This window comes from Pseudophryne corroboree, chromosome 4 (genome assembly GCF_028390025.1).
Source record: "Pseudophryne corroboree isolate aPseCor3 chromosome 4, aPseCor3.hap2, whole genome shotgun sequence".
NCBI classification, from domain to species: domain Eukaryota; kingdom Metazoa; phylum Chordata; class Amphibia; order Anura; family Myobatrachidae; genus Pseudophryne; species Pseudophryne corroboree.
The window spans coordinates 848,022,109-848,041,927 of NC_086447.1; the positions used below are offsets into that span (position 1 = coordinate 848,022,109).

Consider the following 19,819-nt stretch of genomic DNA (forward strand, 5'->3'; position numbering starts at 1 on the left):
ACGTCCAGTTACCACCCCCCCAAACGTCCGCTTCCTGTGAATTAACCTGCGTTCGCCTAGCGAACGAAAAAGACGCAGGATTTGTTTGCAGCTTGGCCTTGTACAGTTGATTGATAATCGGACGCCTTGCGAATTCACACAACAGCGAACAGGTCTGAATTACCCCCTCAGTCAACAGAAGAGACCAACTGAAAGGGGTGTTCTTCCCATTTGCCCAAAGACAGAATTTCCCAGCTGGTGCTTGAGAGGTGGTAACAACCTCTGTGGAGTCTAAAAAGAGAGATGGCCACTGAACGGCACCACCTCCACCCAAGAGCAATGCACTCAGGGGAGTGTGACAAACAGTGTAAAGTCAATGTAAATACTATGGGAAAAGAAATAGAAAAAAAAGCCCTAAAACAAAGCTGTCCAATGCAGCTCCATAGAAACCTTGCCACTCCTTGGGAACTTTGGGAACTTAACAAAAACTGATGCAGGCTGGGAGAATGGAGGAGCTTCAGCCCTCACAGAAAATGTTAACCTTTTAAGTGTCCACACCATAGTAGCAGTGTACGCAGACTGGGTGTAGGAGAAAATGCTTTTTTAAATACCACTGAGGGAGAAAAAACATTATGATCCTGTTTCCCTTTACTCTTTCTGGAGCCTTTAGTAGGCATTTCAGTTAACAGAGAATCCCACAAGTTCAAAAACCACATACATTGCCCTAAATGCATCTAAAGGTTAGAGTATGAGGAGGAAGTCATACGGTACCTGGTGAAAACTTAATATCTGCTATCATCTCCTTCCTGTGATGAAAGGAAACCATATCTTCAAGGGTGTCAGCATTGACCACCATAAAGCTGCCATCACTCAGGCCTACAGCTAAGGCTTTCCCATCTGGAGAGAAGGCACAGCATCGTCCACCTGAAAGACAACACAATTATTGTCAGGTAATGTGGTGAGCAGGTAACATGGTGAGCAGGTAACGCGGTGAGCAGGTAACGTGGTGAGCAGGTAATGTGGGAGCAGGTAATGTGGGAGCAGGTAACGTGGTGTGCAGGTAATGTGGTGAGCAGGTAACGTGGTGAGCAGGTAACGTGGTGAGCAGGTAATGTGGTGAGCAGGTAAAGTGGGAACAGGTAACGTGGTGAGAAGGTAACGTGATGAGCAGGTAACATGGGAACAGGTAATGTGGTGAGCAAGTAATGTGGTGAGCAGGTAATGTATTGAGCAGGTAACGTGGTGGGCAGGTAACGTGGTAAACAACAGGTAACGTGGTGAGCAGGTAACGTGGTGAGCAGGTAACGTGGTGAGCAGGTAGCGTGGTAAATAGGTAACGTGGGAGCAGGTAATGTGGTGAGCAGGTGAAGCAGGTAATGTGGGGAGCAGGTAATGTGGTGAGCAGGTAATATGGTGAGCCGGTAGCGTGGTGAATAGGTAATGTGGGAGCAGGTAATGTGGTGAGCAGGTGGAGCAAGTAATGTGGTGAGCAGGTAACGTGGTGAGCAGGTAATGTGGTGAATAGGTTACGTGGTGAGCAGATGGAGCAGATAATGTGGTGAGCAGGTAGCGTGGTAAATAGGTAACGTGGGAGCAGGTAATGTGGTGAGCAGGTGAAGTAGGTAATGTGGAGAGCAGGTAATGTGGTGAGCAGGTAACGTGTGAGCAGGTAACGTGTGAGCAGGTAACGTGGTGAGCAGGTAGCGTGGTGAATAGGTAACGTGGGAGCAGGTAATGTGGTGAGCAGGTGGAGCAGGTAATGTGGTGAGCAGGTAACGTGGTGAGCAGGTAGCGTGGTGAATAGGTAACGTGGGAGCAGGTAATGTGGTGAGCAGGTGGAGCAGGTAACGTGGTGAGCAGGTAGCGTGGTGAATAGGTAATGTGGTGAGCAGGTAATGTGGTGAGCTGGTAACGTGGTGAGCAGGTAATGTGGTGAGCAGGTAACGTGGTGAGCAGGTAATGTGGTGAGCAGGTAACGTGGTGAGCAGGTAACGTGGTGAGCAGGTAACGTGGTGAGCAGGTAACGTGGTGAATAGGTTACGTGGTGAGCAGGTAACGTGGTGGGCAGGTAACGTGGTAAACAACAGGTAACGTGGTGAGCAGGTAACGTGGTGAATAGGTTACGTGGTGGGCAGGTAACGTGGTAAACAACAGGTAACGTGGTAAACAACAGGTAACGTGGTGAGCAGGTAATGTGGTGAGCAGGTAACGTGGTGAGCAGGTAGCGTGGTAAATAGGTAACGTGGGAGCAGGTAATGTGGTGAGCTGGTGAAGCAGGTAATGTGGGGAGCAGGTAATTTGGTGAGCAGGTGATATGGTGAGCAGGTAGCGTGGTGAATAGGTAACGTGGGAGCAGGTAATGTGGTGAGCAGGTAACGTGGTGAGCAGGTAATGTGGTGAATAGGTTACGTGGTGAGCAGATGGAGCAGATAATGTGGTGAGCAGGTAGCGTGGTAAATAGGTAACGTGGGAGCAGGTAATGTGGTGAGCAGGTGAAGCAGGTAATGTGGGGAGCAGGTAATGTGGGGAGCAGGTAACGTGTGAGCAGGTAACGTGGTGAGCAGGTAGCGTGGTGAATAGGTAACGTGGGAGCAGGTAATGTGGTGAGCAGGTGGAGCAGGTAATGTGGTGAGCAGGTAACGTGGTGAGCAGGTAACGTGGTGAGCAGGTAACGTGAGAGCAGGTAACGTGGTGAGCAGGTAGCGTGGTGAATAGGTAACGTGGGAGCAGGTAATGTGGTGAGCAGGTGGAGCAGGTAATGTGGTGAGCAGGTAACGTGATGAGCAGGTAGCGTGGTGAATAGGTAACGTGGGAGCAGGTAATGTGGTGAGCAGGTGGAGCAGGTAACGTGGTGAGCAGGTAGCGTGGTGAATAGGTAATGTGGTGAGCAGGTAATGTGGTGAGCAGGTAACGTGGTGAGCAGGTAATGTGGTGAATAGGTTACGTGGTGAGCAGATGGAGCAGATAATGTGGTGAGCAGGTAGCGTGGTAAATAGGTAACGTGGGAGCAGGTAATGTGGTGAGCAGGTGAAGCAGGTAATGTGGGGAGCAGGTAATGTGGTGAATAGGTAACGTGGTGAGCAGGTAATGTGGTGAGCAGGTAACGTGGTGAGCAGGTAGCGTGGTAAATAGGTAACGTGGGAGCAGGTAATGTGGTGAGCTGGTGAAGCATGTAATGTGGGGAGCAGGTAATTTGGTGAGCAGGTGATATGGTGAGCAGGTAGCGTGGTGAATAGGTAACGTGGGAGCAGGTAATGTGGTGAGCAGGTAACGTGGTGAGCAGGTAATGTGGTGAATAGGTTATGTGGTGAGCAGATGGAGCAGATAATGTGGTGAGCAGGTAGCGTGGTAAATAGGTAACGTGGGAGCAGGTAATGTGGTGAGCAGGTGAAGCAGGTAATGTGGGGAGCAGGTAATGTGGTGAGCAGGTAACGTGTGAGCAGGTAACGTGTGAGCAGGTAACGTGGTGAGCAGGTAGCGTGGTGAATAGGTAACGTGGGAGCAGGTAATGTGGTGAGCAGGTGGAGCAGGTAATGTGGTGAGCAGGTAACGTGGTGAGCAGGTAGCGTGGTGAATAGGTAACGTGGGAGCAGGTAATGTGGTGAGCAGGTGGAGCAGGTAACGTGGTGAGCAGGTAGCGTGGTGAATAGGTAATGTGGTGAGCAGGTAACGTGGTGAGCAGGTAATGTGGTGAGCAGGTAACATGGTGAGCAGGTAATGTGGTGAGCAGGTAACGTGGTGAGCAGGTAACGTGGTGAGCAAGTAACGTGGTCAATAGGTTACGTGGTGAGCAGGTAGAGTGGTAGGCTATATCAACATGCATTATGGTTGATGTAATCAGTATTACAGTCGGGGCCACACCGCACATACTCACCCTTTTTCAGCTTCCGCACAGCCAGCATGCGGTGTTGGGAGGAGAGTTCCCAGATCCTGAGTGTTTTGTCATCACTCACTGTGGCACTTATTGGCAGCTGTGGGTGGGTAGCCAGACCCCAGACTTCTCCTTCCATATGTCCCTGTCAGAAAAAACCCCAAACAAAAATATTCTGAATTATACTTTCTGATCAACTTATGGAAAACGTAGCAACTAGATTTAGGGGGTACAAACTATTTTCCCCAATATCTCCACCGTCACTATAATATTTAGCTGTCCACAAATGGCCTGCCACCTGTGATGTCACTCCATGTTGGCCGTTAGAAAAAACTCAACCTCCATGCCCGGTTCCGTCCATTTATCTGGAAGTGCACGGCACATTTATCTCCGTTAGTTATATATTCTGCCGGGCAATTTTCAGATGTTCCAAAATATATATAAATATATTTCTAAATGAATGCTCTTTGGGAATATATATATATATATTTTTTTTTTCAGCTGAGCAAAAAAAAAAAAGTGGCTGCATAGAGCAGAGGTTCTCATACGTGGTCCTCAAGGCTCGCCAACAGTCCAGGTTTTAAGTTTATCCATGCTTGGCCACAGGTGACTTAGGGGGTCATTCCGAGTTGATTGCACGTAGCAACTTTTGCTGCTCGTGTGATCAACTAGACGCCACCAATGGGGGAGTGTATTTTAGCATAGCAGGGCTGCGATCGCTTGTGCAGCCCTGCTATGCTAAAAAAAGTTTTGTGCAGAAGTAGACCAGCCCTGCAGTTACTTACCCTGTGCGATCGATCCAGCGATTAAGGTCCCGGATTTGACGTCAGACATCCGCCTTCCAAACACCTGGACACGCCTGCGTTCGGATCTCCATGCCCGGAAAACGGTGAGTAGACGCCCCCCCGGAACGCCTCCCCACTGTCAATCTTCTTGCGATCGCGCTAAAAATCACTTTCTTCTTTATTCTGGTCGCTGCCTGGCGACAGCCGTCACCAGTCATACGCAGTTCCGACCCGTTCGCACCGCAGCAATGAACCGCTGCATGCGAACGGGTCGGAATGACCCCCCTACTTAGCACCTCAGTCAATTTGATTTAAGCATCTGTGCTGAGACATGGATATACTGTACCTAAAACCTGGACCGTTGGGGTGCATTGAGGACCGCGTTTGTGACCCTCTGGCATAGACTCAAATTGAGAAATGTGCAGAATATATCTTAAGTAAGACAGATTCCTATCACTCGCAGAAGATAATCGTTCTTATTTTTTTATGTACTAGAAAAAACAAATGGCTAAATATAGAACAATACAAAGTCATTTTTATATATTGCGGCAATTTTTTGTCTAAAATTCACATATTTACCCCCTACTAGATATTTCAATGTTTCCATCTGAGAATGTTGTACTGAAATAATATTATCGTTTACATGGTATTGTATCAGGCCAATAACATCTATATTGCAAGTCTGCAGTGATTCCCATTATGGAACTATAAACATTTACAAGATTTTCCAGAGCACCATAATTACATCTCATAAGTACTGCTTTTCATGCATTAGTCAATACATGTTTCCATTGATCTAATCAATCTGCAGAATAATGCTATTGCATTCTAACTGAATTAACGAAACTGCTCCATCCAAGATTTTTCCAAAACCCAGCTACAGTATGTAATCACATTTCCAAGCCTAACAATACCATCCTGTATTACAGTTCATTTCTGGGATAAGGCCCGATTCAGAAGGGACGCAGCTTAGGTTTGGTCACAAATTACAGGATGCATTGTGGTCTGTGCATGCGTTGGAGCCACGCTGCGCGTATCCCACAATAATGTAATGACACCTGTAGCAGTATGTTGTCAGCCGCAGTTTGATTGACAGACTGCAAGAATTTGGGGGCGGTGATGGGAAGTGTTGTCGAAAATGGAGGCGTGTCGGTGACACTTTGGGGGCATGCCGAAGCCAGCAACTGCGTCTTCGATCGCAGTTTCACCGGCCCGGCCCGCTTAATTGTGTTGGATATTCTGAGCAACTTCAAGGTTGCTCAAACGTCCGATGTTCCGATGTTTCTCTGATGCTGCATCTTCTAACGCATGTAGGGGCCCTGAGAAGGCGGCATTGGGCGTCTCATTACAAAAGATGGCAACTGCAGTAATTGCATAACTTCTCAGTTCTGCTGCGGCCGAAGACGCAGCACCCACCTGACTCTTAATCAGACCCATAAGTTCATATTGGGTTAAAAAGAAATTCAGAGATGTGAATGTGAGAAAGTCAACTGAATCTCTGCATTGGAAAAAGTTATCTATCATGAAAATATATTTTAATTTAATGGTAAAAAATATTCACAGCTCTTAATTTAATTAGAAGATCATGGTCCGGATTCTAATGGCAGGAGGTGGATGCAACCTGAATCGTAAAATGCCTCTGGAAAAAAAAGAAGATTTTTTGCCACCTAGGTCACAAGCCTGAAATTGCTGCTGCCTACCCTCCCTGTACCTGGCTCAGGTGCTCCCAGAATATGGCTGGAGGCGTGGCTTCACTGTGAGTACCAAAAAAGCTAAAAACTGCCATATTCGGTGCATGCATATTTTATTTAATGGCAGTATAGGGCAGATAATAATCACCCAAGTGGCTTGGCCCATCTGAATTGCTAAGCAATTGCAGGCTGCTGCAGCAGTCACTCCCTGGCCAATTAATCTGTGATTGCTCAGGGGTAGTCACAAAGCATATGCACTCTCTGCAGCAGCACTGACCGCACCACCCTAGTTATGGCCCTGGCTTTTAGTATGGCTTTCCATGCAGTAGCCACTGGGGAGCATGTGCACTGCGTCTAGGACGTATGTGCAGATTTAAACAATGCCCTAGGGGGCTGATTCAGGTTGGATTGCAAAACGCGATCCAACCGCAAATATTACGAAAAAGGATGCAGGCGCCCCCCCTCCCCGCAGAAAATGCGAACGCCTCTGTCTGTCAATCAGGCAGAGGCGCTTGCGAGGCGCGCGGTGAGGGGGGGGGGGGGGGCAGCAACGCTCCATTTCCTAGGCAAAGATGGAGCATTGCATTGGCATGGCCTCAAAACGGGGGGCGTGGAGGCGCAAACGGGGGCCTGCAATTTCTGCTTCATAAAGGTGGGGAGCGGTGGTCAGCATGCTGGGCTGCCTTGCTCTGTGATGGGCGGGCCCCAGCATGCGTCCACAAGGATTGCAATCCTTACTGAGTTGGGCCCTAAATCCGTCCACTTCTGAATCAGGACCCAAATGAGATCACTAGGGCTGGGTAGCTGTTACCAGAATCATATAATTACTGTCAATAGTTTCCATCAGTGTTGGACTGGGGCATGAAGGGCCCACCGGGGGGATGCAATGGTAGGGTGCCATACTTAGGGTGTGGCCAATCTATAGAGGGGGTGTGGTCAGACTCCACAGAGGCTTGGCTAAACAATAGAGTGGGCATGGGCACCTTTATAAATATATATAGTATACATAGTAACTACTGCTTGTGCATGCATGAAAATGTACCAGATTAATAGCAGCAATGCGCCATATAAAATACAACAAAGTCCAGTCTAGTATAAGGTAACATACAGTATGTATAATGCAAGCGCACAGTCTGGATCCTGATCTCTAGAGAAGGGGGTGGGCCCCCAGGTAGTGGGGTCCACTGACGGTTTCCCCTGTGGGTGTATCCAATGTAGAGATGTGCCCTCTATCACAGGGCACATCAGTGCAGTGGGCGGAGGCAGAGCTGTGTCCCCAGCGGGATGCAGCAGATAGCGCTGAGATCGGGTGTCTGATCCCAGCGCTGGTGCTGCAGAGAGTGGCAGTGGACGGCACTGGGGCGGTGTGTCTGTCCCCAGCGCCTGTCTGGGTACAGCAGCGGGGAGCGGCACGGGAGCAGCACTGTTTGCATGGTGCCGGTCCCGCAGCCAATTCAATCCAATCACGGCTCACGGAGCGCCGGCCAATCACGGGCGGCCTCGGTGAGCCAATCAACGCTCGCTGTGTCATAGGCCCCACCTCCGGGTGACATTAGACGCTGCCGGGGAGCGCCAGGAGAAGTCGAGCGGCACCTGAAAGAAGAGAACGCAGCGGAATCAGTTCCTGAGGCCGCAGAAGAGACCAGAAGACGCTGCGGTCCAGGAAGATGTCCAGCGGCAGCTGGACGCAAAGAAGAGGCAGCGGCGCCGCTGGCCACAGCAGGCCAGCGGCAGAAGAGCCCATCCAGGACTGAGAAGTGCTGCAGTGGTGGGAAGAAATAGAGCTGCGAAGTTCTCCACTGCAGCCTTCTCCACCGTGAGGTAGGCCCTTCTCAGGCTTTACACCAATTCACCCTAGGCCACCAGGGATCGGGCATTAGGACCGTGGGCACATTCAGGCCACAGGCCTGTGGCACAGTAGGCGGGCACTAGGCCCGTGGGCAAGATCAGGCATCAGGCCTGTGCAGGGCCAGCCCAAGCTTATTTTTTTTTGTACGCAAATATAAATTTTGGCGCCCTTTGATGGGATAAACTTTTTAAAGGGACGGCGTGCACTGCAAAAAGGGATGTGGTCTCACAAGAAAGGGGCGTGGCCACATAATTGTACCCCCAAGGGTACAGGGATATAGTAGGTAAGGGATGACAGACAGATAGTGGGTGACAGGGAGGCAGGGATGACAGGTAGATAGTGGGTGACTAATGAGGCAGGGGTAACGGGGTTAGTGGGTGACAGACAAATAGTGGGTGACGGGGAGGCAGGGGTGACAGGTAGATAGTGGGTGACTAATCAGGCAGGGGTGACAGGGGGATAGTGGGTGACAGGGGGATAGTTGGGTGACAGGGGATCCAGGCAGCTAGTGGGTGACTGGGGGTGCAGAGGTGACAGAAAGATAGTGGGCGACTGGGGCAGGGGTGACAGGGAGATAGTGGGTGATTGAGACTGGGGTGACAGTGGATGCCCAATTCATAATGCCACACAGACATGCATGCACATGTGCAGTATATATATATATATATATATATATATATATATATATATATATATATAAGAAAGATAAAAAAGAAAAAAGATGGAGGGCGCAAAGGTGAGTGGTGGGTCAATAATACTTTTACTGACAAGTATAAACTCACATACATTTAAATTCAAGGTAACCGGTGCAAAGTGGAAAATCAGTGTGGCCTCCGGATCGCTCACACTGATAGCCGCCGCTGCTCCCCAGATACCACGGACGCTGAAGTTTCCCAGCTTCACGGACTCCAAACGGCAACCACACACTCCGGTACTCCGGACACTGGGTCTCACGTCACACGTCCTGCTGGCCACGCCCAACGTGTTTCGTCACGGGACTTACAGCTCCTAAGGTATATAAGGTGACTCTGGGTATTAGGCCCAGAGTCACCAACCTGCTCCACGTTAGGCGGGCACTAGGCCCGTGGGTAATTGCAGGCCTCTAGCCTGTGATGACAGCTAGGGGGCACTAGGCCCAGTATAAATAGTGTGTGCCCCCCCTTCCCCCAGGTGAATATGGGTGGTACTGGGCACTAGGCCCAGGTCACTCCAAAGTGTAGACATAGGCAGGCCCGCAGGGCCTGAGCCCCTGCTAAATTAGTGTATGGGCCCCTGGTAAATTAGTATATGGGGAGGTGGGTAGGCTGTACGGCGCCCATTCCCCAGTAATCTAAAGTAAGTTTTCCCCTGTGTGGAGGAGTGGTCCAGCTCCACACACATAGCCCCAACAGCTTTAGGAGATAGGGATTTAAAGGGACAGGACGTTGGTTATTCTTATACTGCGTTATTATGATATGTGCTGTTTTCCCGTGCAGGGCAACGTGTTTGTTTAAAGTTTGTGTATAGTTTGTGTTGCACCACATACACCTGAGCTAGTTTGAGGGCTCTGTTCATGCAGCTAGTGTAACGGACGCACACTAGGTTAGTTCTTGGCCCTGCACGGCTGTTGTTTCTTTTTGCCTCCTTACAGGGACCTGTAAGTGGAGAAGATCCAAGTACTCGGTGCTCGGTCATGCAAGGTCCAGGGTACACCTCAGCGTGAGAGCGCTGTTAGGTGAGAATTGGGTGGTTGAGGCTTTATGCCGATGATGATTTTCACCTAACCGGTGAAGGTCGCCGCCACCCCTGGAGCATACTCTTTTCCTATGGAAAAGATTTGATACTCCTTCACTGGTTTCCTTTCCTTCCTAGCTCGTCCGTCGTCTGCTTCTAAAAGGGGATCGCCGTGTCCAGGTTCCAGTTAAGATTCCAGGTCCGTTGAGGTTTCCGTGACCTGAAGGTGAAAGTGTGGCGCGAGGTAAGCAGTGAGACTACACCTGCACGGCAGCAGGCACTGCACCCGCACCCCTCTTACACCAACACTGGTTTTCATACACTAGTCAGAGAGTTTCTACCCAAGACAAATATTATTGGGACAGATGTATTAAGCCTGGAGACAGTATAGGGAAGTGATTAACCAGTGATAAATGCAAGGTGATAAATGCACCAGCCAATCAGCTCCTAACTGTTAATTTACATACTGGAGCTGGTTGGCTGGTGCGTTTATCACCTTGCACTTGTCACTGGTTTATCACTTCCTTATGCCTTCTCCAGGTTAATACATCTGCCCCTATGTTTGGTCTGAGGGAGAATTGTTTAACCCCATCTGATAAAACTGTGGTTAAGAGTTTTATAATCCACATTTAGAATTTGGGGAAAATGTTATGTTTTATTTATGTATATTTCCTTAAAGAACAGAAATGTCACTTGTAGAAGTCGCCTCAGAGTTTCATACCCCGCTTAGCACTGTCATCTATGTAGCCACAGAAATCACTGGGACTTTTACTATCCTGATAAATGACACTAAGCTGGAGAGTAAACCATTGATAAAATATTATTATTAGTATGTGGTAAGAAGCCAAAAATCTCACCTGAACAAGCAACGTTATTGGACCACTCTTATCAATTTCCAGGACTTCTCCGTTCTTGGTCCCAACTAAAATATGTCCATGGCCCAAAGTGATGGCACAAATTGAAGGATTGTCTTCTAAAAGTAAGCCTGAAAGGTGAAGGCATAGTAAATAAGATTTTACTCACCGGTAAATCTATTTCTCGTAGTCCGTAGTGGATGCTGGGAACTCCGTAAGGACCATGGGGAATAGCGGCTCCGCAGGAGACTGGGCACAACTAAAAGAAAGCTTTTAGACTACCTGGTGTGCACTGGCTCCTCCCTCTATGCCCCTCCTCCAGACCTCAGTTAGGATACTGTGCCCGGAAGAGCTGACACAATAAGGAAGGATTTTGAATCCTGGGTAAGACTCATACCAGCCACACCAATCACACCGTATAACTTGTGATACTATACCCAGTTAACAGTATGAAATATAACTGAGCCTCTCAACAGATGGCTCAACAATAACCCTTAGTTAGGCAATAACTACATACAAGTATTGCAGACAATCCGCACTTGGGATGGGCGCCCAGCATCCACTACGGACTACGAGAAATAGATTTACCGGTGAGTAAAATCTTATTTTCTCTGACGTCCTAGTGGATGCTGGGAACTCCGTAAGGACCATGGGGATTATACCAAAGCTCCCAAATGGGCGGGAGAGTGCGGATGACTCTGCAGCACCGAATGAGAGAACTCAAGGTCCTCCTCAGCCAGGGTATCAAATTTGTAGAATTTTGCAAACGTGTTTGCCCCTGACCAAGTTGCAGCTCGGCAAAGTTATAAAGCCGAGACCCCTCGGGCAGCCGCCCAAGATGAGCCCACTTTCCTCGTGGAATGGGCTTTTACTGATTTAGGATGCGGCAATCCAGCCGCAGAATGCTCCAGCTGAATTGTGCTACAAATTCAGCGAGCAAAGTCTGCTTAGAAGCAGGAGCACCTATTTTGTTGGGTGCCTACAGGATAAAAAGCGAGTCAGTTTTCCTGACTCCAGCCGTCCTGGAAATATAAATTTTTAAGGCCCTGACTACGTCCAGTAACGTGGAATCTTCCAAGTCCCTAGTAGCCGCAGGCACTACAATAGGTTGGTTTAAGTGAAAAGCTGATACCACCTTAGGGAGAAACTGGGGACGAGTCCTCAATTCTGCCCTATCCATATGGAAAATCAGATAAGGGCTTTTACATGACAAAGCCGCCAATTCTGACACACGCCTGGCCGAAGCCAAGGCCAATAACATGACCACTTTCCACGTGAGATATTTCAAATCCACAGTTTTAAGTGGCTCAAACCAATGTGATTTTAGGAAACTCAACACCACGTTTGAGATCCCAAGGTGCCACAGGAGGCACAAAAGGGGGCTGAATATGTAGCACTCCCTTTACAAATGTCTGAACTCCAGGCAGTGAAGCCAGTTCTTTCTGGAAGAAAATCGACAGAGCCGAAATCTGGACCTTAATGGAACCCAAGTTTAGGCCCATAGTCACTCCTGACTGTAGGAAGTGCTGAAAACGACCCAGCTGAAATTCCTCTGTTGGGGCCTTCCTGGCCTCACACCACGCAACATATTTTCGCCAAATACGGTGATAATGGTTTGCGGTTACTTCTTTCCTGGCTTTTATCAGCGTAGGAATGACTTCCTCCGGAATGCCTTTTTCCTTTAGGATCCGGAATTCAACCGCCATGCCGTCAAACGCAGCCGCGGTAAGTCTTGGAACAGACAGGGCCCCTGCTGTAGCAGATCCTGTCTGAGCGGTAGAGGCCATGGGTCCTCTGATATCATTTCTTGAAGTTCTGGGTACCAAGCTCTTCTTGGCCCATCCGGAACCACGAGTATCGTTCTTACTCCTCGTTTTCTTATTATTCTCAGTACCTTTGGTATGAGAGGCAGAGGAGGGAATACATAAACCGACTGGTACACCCACGGTGTCACTAGAGCGTCCACAGCTATTGCCTGAGGGTCCCTTGACCTGGCGCAATATCTAGTTTTTTGTTTAGGCGGGACGCCATCATGTCCACCTGTGGCCTTTCCCAACGGTTTACCAACAGTTGGAAGACTTCTGGATGAAGTCCCCACTCTCCCGGGTGTAGGTCGTGTCTGCTGAGGAAGTCTGCTTCCCAGTTGTCCACTCCCGGAATGAACACTGCTGACAGTGCTAAGACGTGATTCTCTGCCCATCGGAGAATCCTTGTGGCTTCTGCCATCGCCATCCTGCTTCTTGTGCCGCCCTGTCGGTTTATAAGGGCGACTGCCGTGATGTTGTCTGATTGGATCAGTACCGGCTGGTTTTGAAGCAGAGGCCTTGCCAGACTTAGGGCATTGTAAATGGCCCTCAGTTCCAGAATATTTATGTGTAGGGACGACTCCTGACTTGACCAAAGTCCTTGGAAATTTCTTCCCTGTGTGACTGCCCCCCAGCCTCGAAGGCTGGCATCCGTGGTTACCAGGACCCAGTCCTGTATGCCGAATCTGCGGCCCTCTTGAAGATGAGCACTCTGCAGCCACCACAGTAGAGATACCCTGGTCCTTGGAGACAGGGTTATCAGCCGATGCATCTGAAGATGCGATCCCGACCACTTGTCCAAGAGGTCCCACTGAAAGGTGCTTGCATGGAACCTGCCGAATGGAATTTTGCTTCGTAAGAAGCTACCATTTTTCCCAGGACTCGTGTGCAGTGATGCACCGATACCTGTTTTGGTTTCAGGAGGTCTCTGACTAGAGATGACAGCTCCTTGGCTTTCTCCTGCGGGAGAAACACTTTTTTCTGTTCTGTGTCCAGAACCATTCCCAGGAACAGTAGGTGTGTGGTAGGAACCAGCTGTGACTTTTGAATGTATAGAATCCATCCGTGCTGTTGTAGCACTTCCCGAGATAGTGCTACTCCGACCAACAACTGCTCCTTGGACCTTGCCTTTATAAGGAGATCGTCCAAGTACGGGATAATTAAAACTCCCTTTTTTCGAAGGAGTATCATCATTTCTGCCATTACCTTGGTAAAGACCCTCGGTGCCGTGGACAGTCCAAACGGCAGTGTTTGGAATTGGTAATGGCAATCCTGTACCCCAAATCTGAGGTACTCCTGGTGAGGATGGTAAATGGGGACATGTAGGTAAGCATCCTTGATGTCCAGGGATACCATGTAATCCCCCTCCTCCAGGCTTGCAATAATCGCCCTGAGCGATTCCATCTTGAACTTGAATTTTTTTATGTATGTGTTCAAGGATTTCAAATTTAAAATGGGAGTTGTCGGCAAGGCAGATTTGAGGAAACGGCGGGGGGGAGACACCTCGAATTCCAGCTTGTACCCCTGAGATACTACTTGAAGGATCCAGGGATCCACCTGTGAGCGATCCCACTGATCGCTGAAATTTTTGAGGCGGCCCCCCACCGTACCTGGCTACGCCTGTGGAGCCCCCGCGTCATGCGGTGGACTCAGAGGAAGCGGGGGAAGAATTTTGATTCTGGGAACTGGCTGACTGGTGTAGCTTTTTCCCTCTTCCCTCGTCTCTGTGCAGAAAGGAAGCGCCTTTGATAATACAGTGCTTTCTTAGGCTGTGAGGAAACCTGAGGTAAAAAAATTTCTTCCCAGCTGTTGCTGTGGATACGAGGTCCCAGAGACCCTCCCCAAACAATTCCTCACCCTTATAAGGCTCTATGTGCCTTTTAAAGTCAGCATCACCTGTCCAGTGTCGGGTCTCTAATACCCTCCTGACAGAATGGACATTGCATTAATTCTGGATGCCAGCCGGCAAAATATCCCTCTGTGCATCCCTCATATATAAGACGACGTCTTATGTTCGCAAAATAGTATCCCTGTTTGACAGGGTTACAGACCACGCTGCAGCAGCACTATCTGCAGGTCTCAGTCTAGTACCTGAGTGTGTAAATACAGACTTCAGGATAGCCTCCTGCTTTTTATCAGCAGGTACCTTCAAAGTGGCCGTATCCTAAGACGGCAGTGCCACCTTTTTTGACAAACGTGTGAGCGCCTTATCCACCCTAGGGGATATCTCCCAGCGTAACTTATCCTCTGGCGGGAAAGGGTACGCCCTCAGTAACTTTTTAGAAATGACCAGTTTCTTATCGGGGGAACCCACGCTTTTTCACACTTCATTCACTCATTTGATGGGGGAACAAAACACTGCCTGCTTTTTCTCCCCAAACATAAAACCCTTTTTTAGTGGTACTTGGGTTAATGTCAGAAATGTGTAACACATTTTTTATTGCCGGGATCATGTAACGGATGTTCCTAGTGGATTGTGTATATGTCTCAACCTCGTCGACACTGGAGTCAGACTCCGTGTCGACATCTGTGTCTGCCATCTGAGGGAGCGGGCGTTTTTGAGCCCCTGATGGCCTTTGAGACGCCTGGGCAGGCGCGGGCTGAGAAGCCGGCTGTCCCATAGCTGTTACGTCATCCAGCCTTTTATGTAAGGAGTTGACACTGTCGGTTTATACCTTCCACCTATCCATCCACTCTGGTGTCGGCCCCACAGGGGGCGACATCACATTTATCGGCATCTGCTCTGCCATCACATAAGCCTCCTCATCAAACGTGTCGACACAGCCGTACCGACACACCGCACACACACAGGGAATGCTCTGACTGAGGACAGGACCCCACACAGCCCTTTGGGGAGACAGAGAGAGAGAGTATGCCAGCACACACCAGAGCGCTATATAATTTAGGGATTAACACTATATTGAGTGAATTTTTCCCAATAGCTGCTTGTATATACAATATTGCGCCTAAATTTAGTGCCCCCCCTCTCTTTTTAACCCTTTGAGCCTGCAAACTACAGGGGAGAGCCTGGGGAGCTGTCTTCCAGCTGTACTGTGATGAGAAAATGGCGCCAGTGTGCTGAGAGAGATAGCCCCGCCCCTTTTTCACTGACTTTTCTCCCGCTTTTTTATGGATTCTGGCAGGGGTATTTATCACATATATAGCCTCTGGGGCTATATATTGTGATATATTTGCCAGCCAAGGTGTTTTTATTGCTGCTCAGGCCCCCCCCCCTGCACCCTCAGTGACCGGAGTGTGAAGTGTGCATGAGGAGCAATGGCGCACAGCTGCAGTGCTGTGCACTACCTTGGTGAAGACTGATGTCTTCTGCCGCCGATTTTCCGGACCTCTTCTTGCTTCTGGCTCTGTAAGGGGGACGGCGGCGCGGCTCCGGGAACGAACACCAAGGTCAGTTCCATGCGGTCGATCCCTCTGGAGCTAATGGTGTCCAGTAGTCTAAGAAGCCCAAGCTAGCTGCAAGCAGGTAGGTTCGCTTCTTCTCCCCTTAGTCCCTCGATGCAGTGAGCCTGTTGCCAGCAGGTCTCACTGTAAAATAAAAAAACCTAAAATAAACTTTCTTTCTAGGAGCTCAGGAGAGCCCCTAGTGTGCATCCAGCTCGGCCGGGCACAGAAATCTAACTGAGGCTTGGAGGAGGGTCATAGTGGGAGGAGCCAGTGCACACCAGGTAGTCTAAAAGCTTTCTTTTAGTTGTGCCCAGTCTCCTGCGGAGCCGCTATTCCCCATGGTCCTTACGGAGTTCCCAGCATCCACTAGGACGTCAGAGAAATTTAGGGACCTGCAGAAGTGGTAACAGAGAAGGGCAGCTGGAGTTAGCGGGAGATGCCGGCGGACATAACGACAGCCCAGCAATGAATGGAGGCTGAACAGTCAATTAACGGTTTGTGAATATATTATTCTGCAATTTCAAAAACATTATGACAGATCAAAAAGTGGATTCGGAAAATCAACATGAGCAGGCGGCACCACAGCTAGAACCCCCCTTTCTCCACAACACACATCCCCACTTTAAAATATTAAAGTTCCACTCTTTCTTCAATACTTCCTCATTCTCTGTTGTTTTTTTTTCTTCTTTCTTCATTCTTTCTTTCTCATCTTTACTTTTAGTTCATAAGCTCAGCAGTATGACTTGTAGCATATACATGCTGATGCCACATTTACTCTTTGCTGTATTGCTGTTATCTTTTTTTGTGATATGTCTGAGATGGGTTCAGTATGTTTTCCCAGTGGACAGGATGCCGGCAGTCACAATACCGGCACTGGTATCCTGATCTTTGAAATCCAGACAGAGGTGAGGTAAGTATGTTAACTCATCTCCGCTACCCTCTAACCCTAACCCTCCCTTTCCGGAGCCTAACCCAAACCTCCCCTTAGTACCTAACCCTAACCTCCTCCCAATGGTACCTAAACCTAACCCCCCCTTCCCCTGCAACCTAACCCTAACTCTCCCCCATTAGTACCTAAACCTAACCAGGGTTGGACTGGCCCGTAGGTGCACAGGGGTAACCGCCGGTGGGCCCCACTGCCTGGGGGCCTACCTGCTCCTCTAGGGATCAAGTTCCAGACTGTGCACTTGAATTATACATTATACATATGTATAATACGTATACTATATACTTATAAATAAACTGTAAAGTATAGATTTATCAAGGGGCCCAGACTATGCACTCTCTAATAGGCAGCTAAGCCTCTTCGGCAGCTGGCCAAACCCCCTCTGGAGACTGGCCACCCCCAAGACATGGGCCCCTACCACTGCATCCCCCGGTGAGCCCTTCATGCCCCTAACCCCCCCCCCCCCCCCATTAGTACCTAAACCTAACCTCCCCCCTGGTGGTGCCTAACCCCCCCTCCTTGCACCCTAACCCCCCACCCCCACCATGCAGCCTACCCCTAACCTTCCCGGGGTGGCGCCAAAACCTAACCTCTCCCGCTATACTTATGGTCAGGATGTTGCTGAGGGGATTCCTGCGTCGGTCTCCTGAGCCTGTCGGTATTCCGTAATTGGCATTCTGACAGGTGTCGGGATTCTGGCATCGGTATTCCGACTGCCAGGACCCTGACAGCCGGTATCTTAACCGCATCCTGTCTGAAATATCGTCACAATGTTAGTAATAAGAAGAATAAAGGAATAGTACATACAAAGGGAGAGACTTATCAAATCTTGGAGAGAGATAAAGAGATGCTGATTGGTTGGTACTTTATCTCTCTCCAAGATTTGATAAATCTGCACCATAGTGTCAAGGAGAGAGCACAAAATAGAAGGGAGAACAAGGGGAAAAAATCTTTCCACAAAGTGTTACATCTAGGGGCAGATGTATTAATCCTGGAGAAGAGATAAAGCAGTGATAACGCACCAGCCAGTCATTATGGTTTTTAAAAATGACAGGAGCTGATTGGCTGGTGCGTTGTCACCTTGCACTTATCACTGCCTTATCACTTCTCCAGGCATTTGGAGTAAACAAGTCATAGAGGGTGGCTCAATTCAATGCCATGGGTGCTGTGTGCCATTCCAGAATGGCTTACTGTGTCCATCCACATCGCAAGTTTTATATCGCACCCCATAGAGGTGACAGGAAAACTTGCGATGTCGGGGATACCGTAACCAGCTGATATGTGCACAGTCGACCGCCAGCGGCACATCTTCAGTAAATGAATCGCAACAACAATCCAAAGACTGAAGAGGAGGTTAGGGTATATTAATAGAGGCAACAAGGATCAAATGCTAAACATAAACATATCTGGCATTGTATATACTCTTTGTTATATCAAGGTTACCTTTTGAACTAGAAGAAACTGCTGATCTTTTAATAGCATACGTCTTTAGGCACCTCTCAAACACATCATCCCAAAGCTCCACCATTCCGTCCTTCCCACCAGTAACAAAGCCCTGCCAACAAAGAGCACCATAAAGGTATGAGAAACGTTATAGAAGCATCGTCAGCTACACATTCTGTATGTGTTATTAAATATACTTAGAATTACAATCATTTGTTGTACAGATAACATTCCATTGCACGTCAGCATCAGAGCTAATAAGAAAACACTTGTGGTTTATACACCAAGGCCCCGGATCAGAGTTACACGCGCTGCAGCCGCACTGTGCGCATGACAGTAGCTGCTGATTTCCGCCTGTATGCAGAGTTGGGGCACCACATGGGACGTGGTTATCTCATACCGAGCTGTGTGACAGCGTCATAGTAGTCATGTTCATGCCCTCCAGAGGCATTTATTGTAACACACGGTGGAGGCGCCTTCTTCTGCTGGACTTGCTTCCCTCCCTAATCCAACTCTGGATACACCACTCACAGCAGGGTCTCACACATGCAGAGTCACACTCACAGCAGGCTCTCACATATGCAGAATCTCACACATGCAGAGTCACACTCACAGCAGGCTCTCACACATGCCGAGTCACACTCACAGCAGGGTTTCACACATGCAGTCAGGCTTTCACACATGCAGAGTCAGACTCGCAGCAGCCTCTCACAGATGTTCATAGTAGGCTCTCACACATGCAGAGTCAAACTCACAGCAGGCTCTCACACATGCACAGTCACACTCACAGCAGGCTCTCACACATGCACAGTCACACTCACAGCAGGCTCTCACACATGCACAGTCACACTCACAGTAGGCTCTCACACATGCAGAGTCACACTCACAGCAGGCTCTCACACATGCATAGTCATACTCACAGTAGGCTCTCACACATGCACAGTCACACTCACAGCAGGCTCTCACACATGCACAGTCACACTCACAGTAGGCTCTCACACATGCAGAGTCACACTCACAGCAGGCTCTCACACATGCATAGTCATACTCACAGCAGGCTCTCACACATGCAGAGTCACACTCACAGCAGGCTCTCACACATGCAGAGTCATACTCACAGCAGGCTCTCACACATGCACAGTCACACTCACAGCAGGCTCTCACACATGCACAGTCACACTCACAGCAGGCTCTCACACATGCATAGTCACACTCACAGCAGGCTCTCACACATGCAGAGTCACACTCACAGCAGGCTCTCACACATGCAGAGTCATACTCACAGCAGGCTCTCACACATGCACAGTCACACTCACAGCAGGCTCTCACACACACATGCATAGTCACACTCACAGCAGGCTCTCACACATGCAGAGTCACACTCACAGCAGGCTCTCACACATGCAGAGTCACACTCACAGCAGGCTCTCACACATGCACAGTCACACTCACAGCAGGCTCTCACACATGCACAGTCA

At 49.1% G+C, this 19,819-nt stretch overlaps 1 protein-coding gene across 1 annotated transcript in view; it reads right to left on the reverse strand.

Annotated features, from left to right (window-relative positions):
• The window catches only part of EML6 (EMAP like 6), a 363,450-nt gene that overhangs the window by 114,506 nt on the left and 229,125 nt on the right, over nt 1-19,819 (reverse strand). Inside the window, exons 19-22 of the mRNA XM_063918642.1 lie at nt 18,342-18,453; nt 10,746-10,873; nt 3,854-3,995; nt 751-903 (exon numbers count right to left, since the gene is read on the reverse strand). Of these exons, the coding sequence (XP_063774712.1) occupies nt 751-903; nt 3,854-3,995; nt 10,746-10,873; nt 18,342-18,453 (535 nt within the window). The remainder of the gene's footprint in view (nt 1-750; nt 904-3,853; nt 3,996-10,745; nt 10,874-18,341; nt 18,454-19,819) is intronic.